This window comes from Myotis lucifugus, unplaced genomic scaffold (assembly GCF_000147115.1).
Source record: "Myotis lucifugus unplaced genomic scaffold, Myoluc2.0 scaffold_160, whole genome shotgun sequence".
Lineage (NCBI taxonomy): Eukaryota > Metazoa > Chordata > Mammalia > Chiroptera > Vespertilionidae > Myotis > Myotis lucifugus.
In genome coordinates, this window is record NW_005871208.1 from 1,505,288 (window position 1) to 1,509,339 (window position 4,052).

Consider the following 4,052-nt stretch of genomic DNA (forward strand, 5'->3'; position numbering starts at 1 on the left):
CCTGCCTCTCAGGTTCCCCACTGTCCCTGGGCATTGACATCGGAATGCGGAATTCGGGACAGCATCCCCACCCCCTTCCTTCAGATCTCCCCTCGGCTGGGTCTCTTTAAGTGCCTTTTAACTTTGTTCTGGGAACCTCTCACCAGGGCCCCTCCTGCTCCACCTTCTCCCTGGACCAGCCTCCCAATCACCTCTTCGCTCTTTCACCGTGCCTTCCACCTCCTGTCTCCCACCCCCCACTCTGTCTGAGACCCCCAGTGCTGGGAATCTGGGGACCGAAACTCCTCCCTAATGCCCCCCTCCCCAGCTGTCTGTCAGAATGACAAAGACCTGAACCCCAGTGCTGGGAATCTGGGGACCGAAACTCCTCCCTAATGCCCCCCTCCCCAGCTGTCTGTCAGAATGACAAAGACCTGAACCCCAGTGCTGGGAATCTGGGGACCGAAACTCCTCCCTAATGCCCCCCTCCCCAGCTGTCTGTCAGAATGACAAAGACCTGAACCCCAGTGCTGAGAATCTGGGGACCGAAACTCCTCCCTAATGCCCCCCTCCCCAGCTGTCTGTCAGAATGACAAAGACCTGAACCCCAGTGCTGGGAATCTGGGGACCGAAACTCCTCCCTAATGCCCCCCTCCCCAGCTGTCTGTCAGAATGACAAAGACCTGAACCACGGAGGAATCTGGAAGTGGTGGAAAAGGGCAGGTTGGTGCTGGAACCAGAGGTTGGTATTTGCCCCATGCTGCAAGAGGTCAGGAATGCAGCCACTGACATCAGCTGTGAGAGATAAGATCCATTGGCAGCTCTCCCCCTCCGGCCCCTGGACTGAGCCTCCACAGACCCCCAAAAGGTCCTGAGCAGTTGGAGTGAAGAATCAGAGAAGGAGCTGGAAAAGAGCTTGGATAAGAATCTGGACTCTGATCCCCAGTGGAATTCAAAATCCCCCAGGGGTCTTAAGTGACCTAGAGAGAGCCCTTACATTGTTGAGCCATCTTTACAATTAAATTGATCCCCTGCTTCTCTGCCCTCCAGGATGTGTGGAGACTTACTCTGCAATAAGTAACTAGTGTTTGTTTAATAAATGAGAGGGTGATAATTAACATTTACACCCACTGCCATCCAAAGAGATAGGCTTTATTATTCCCCCTTTAAAGTGAAGAAACAGAAGTTCAGAGTTGTGACTTCCCCAAGGTCACACAGCGAGCAAAGCACCCAGATTGGCTGACTTCAAACAGCGAAAAACAGCAAAGGCAATCAACCCCATGTGTAACATATACCCTTTACCATGCAATTCTGCACAACACGACAATTCTGGAACCTGGAGGTGACAGCGGGAGAAACTCCTTTGTCTGGTACCTCCAATCTCCCAGAAACCTTCCATGTAAAAGGAGTGGCATTCATTTGTATACTGTTCTGCATTCCATTTGCCTTTTGGCCTTCAGCAGGCCCTGACCCTCCCCTGGCCAGCTCAGCTCCCACTGAATATTATGGGGCTTTCTCCACTAGAAGGTGGCAGAGCTGGGACAATCCAGGGCCAAGCCCCCCGCATGTGAGATGCCTTGCCCCCAGGCCCCTTTCCCTTCCAGGCCTACACTCCTCCCAGCCCCCACCTCTTCAGGTCAGCTGGCAGCTCAATAAGAATCAATATGCCCTAACCGGTTTGGCTCAGTGGATAGAGCGTCGGCCTGCGGACTGAAGGGTCCCAGGTTCAATTCCGGTCAAGGGCATGTACCTCTGTTGCAGGCACATCCCCAGTGGGGGGTGTGCAGGAGGCAGCTGATCGATGTTTCTCTCTGATCGATGTTTCTAACTCTCTATCCCTCTCCCTTCCTCTCTGTTAAAAAATCAATAAAATATATTTAAAAAAAAAAAAAGAATCAATAGGCGTACTCCAGAGCAAAGAGCACAAACAAGTGTGTAATGCCAGGCCATGTCGGACAAACAAGCTGCTAGTGGGGACAGACTTGAAGGCCCAGTACCTCAGGATTTCCCCCCACCCCACCCCCAGATCACTCAGCAGGGGCTGGCCATCTAGTCAGGGTTACAGGAAACAGTGGGAACTTCCCTACCTCCATCCTTTTCACCATATCCTGACCTAAGCTTCCTGGAGGAGTCAGCCCCCTGGGGACAGACTTGGGCTCCAGAGAGCCTTTTGAGAAGGGGCACAGGAAGGAGGAGGCCTGCAGAAAAGTCCTAGTAAGGGGGCCTGGCCACCAGGCCGAGTCTCAACTAGACTGTCTCTAGGTTTGTGTGTTTGTCCTCTTAGGCCCCATACCATGTGAGATACATTACAATCTTCATGAGGGAGTTTGGTCTGTTACTCACTGCTGCTCTCCCAGCAACTAGAACAGGGCCTGATGCACAGTGCCCCAAAACTATTTGTGGAACTGTAAGTGTTCAGGAAGTATTTGTTTACCCAAGGGTGTAGGCCAGGCTGATTCGAAAGTGTGCAGAAGTGCCAACGTGTCCCCTGTTCCAATCGCAAAGTATTCCATGGGTCCAGGCCTCCATGGGAGCGAGTTGAGGGGAGAGGGAGTGGGTCAGGGAGTGAGTATGTCTTCAGGAGTCTGAACATACTCAGTGAGTGACATACACGTGTATGATCTGGGCAGGAGTGTGTGCTAGTGAACATGTGCAGGTGGACGTGTTTGGGACCCAAGTGTGGTGGGGGTCGAGTGTGTAAACCAGCACATTTGAGGCTCAAGATTGAGTGTGTCTTCCTCTTCCACAGCCCCCACCTTTTCTTCCTCATGGCTTCTGGGGCTCCAGGATCCCCCCAAGATCTCACCAGCGGGCGGGGCTTGGACTGCCGGGCCCAGAACATCCGTGGAGACTCACACCCCACTCAACTCGCTCATTCCCCCAAACTCCCAAATTCTCAACCGGTCAGGAGCTCCTCTACCTGGGAAGGGGTATAATTACGTCATTTCCTGCCCTTAAATCACAGCTGCAGGGCCAACACCACCTGCTGCCCTTGTTCTTCCCGGTTGTCACCTCCTTTCTAGGGGATCGCGGTGGCCTTGGCAGGGCTGTGCTGAAGGGGCTTAGGCAGGGTCTGAAGCCGATAAGCTGTGTGTCCCCCGCGGCGGGCCACCTGTGGCTGGCCCGCAGCGACTGGGGCAGGGGCGGGGCCCCGCCGGGTCCCACCTCCTCCCTGGGCCATAAAACTTGAGTCGCGGATCTGGCACTCACTGCCGCTGGAACGTGAGTCTCGGCTTCTCTTCTCGCCTTTCTCCCTGGACAACATGAGCTTCAGCACCCGCTCCAGCTTCTCCTCCAACTACCGGACCCTGGGCTCCGTGCAGGCGCCCAGCTACCGGGTCCGGCCGACCAGCAGCGCGGCCAGCGTCTATGCAGGTGCGGGGGGCTCAGGCTCCCGGATCTCCGTGTCCCACTCCACCAGTGTGCGGAGTGGCTGGGGGGCCGGGGGCCTGGCTGCGGGGATGGCCGGGGGTCTGGCGGGCATAGGAGGCATCCAGAGCGAGAAGGAGACGATGCAAGGCCTGAATGACCGCCTGGCCTCCTACCTGGAGAGGGTGAGAAGCCTGGAGGCTGATAATCGGAGACTGGAGATCAAAATCCGGGAACACCTGGAGAAGAAGGGGCCCCAGGTCAGAGACTGGGGGCATTATTTCAAGACCATCGAGGACCTGAGGGCTCAGGTAAGGGCGCATGGAGGGAGCAACCCAACTCCCAGCCATGTTTTTCCTCCACTTAGTACCGTACTTCCTCCCCCTCTCCCAAGGATAGGAATTTTAATTCCCCCTTTCTATTTCCACCCAGCCTCCTATTGTCCAGAGAAGGTGGTAGGAATGCCCTAGATTTCCTTACATGCCCCTAGACACAGGGACCCCAAGGGTGGTAATTGCATGGGTGGGTCCTTTCCCTGGAGATTGTGGGAAGGAGAGACCAGAGCTTGAGAAGTGAACAGCATCGAGGGAGGTGAGACTAGGCCCATACAGAGGACCAGACACTGGCTGCTGGCCAAGTGGGGACAGTTGGAGGGTTAAGCGGATGTGGTTAAGGCTGAGTCATCTTAAGAGTAAACTAGAGGC

The 4,052-nt window shown here is 55.2% G+C and overlaps 1 protein-coding gene across 1 annotated transcript in view; it reads left to right on the forward strand.

Moving 5' to 3' along the window:
- Nucleotides 1-3,151: 3,151 nt before the first annotated feature.
- Nucleotides 3,152-4,052, forward strand: part of KRT18 (keratin 18) — a 3,912-nt gene continuing 3,011 nt past the window's right edge. The window contains exon 1 of the mRNA XM_006095708.3: nt 3,152-3,659. Within this exon, the coding sequence (XP_006095770.1) occupies nt 3,243-3,659 (417 nt within the window). The 5' untranslated portion in view covers nt 3,152-3,242. The remainder of the gene's footprint in view (nt 3,660-4,052) is intronic.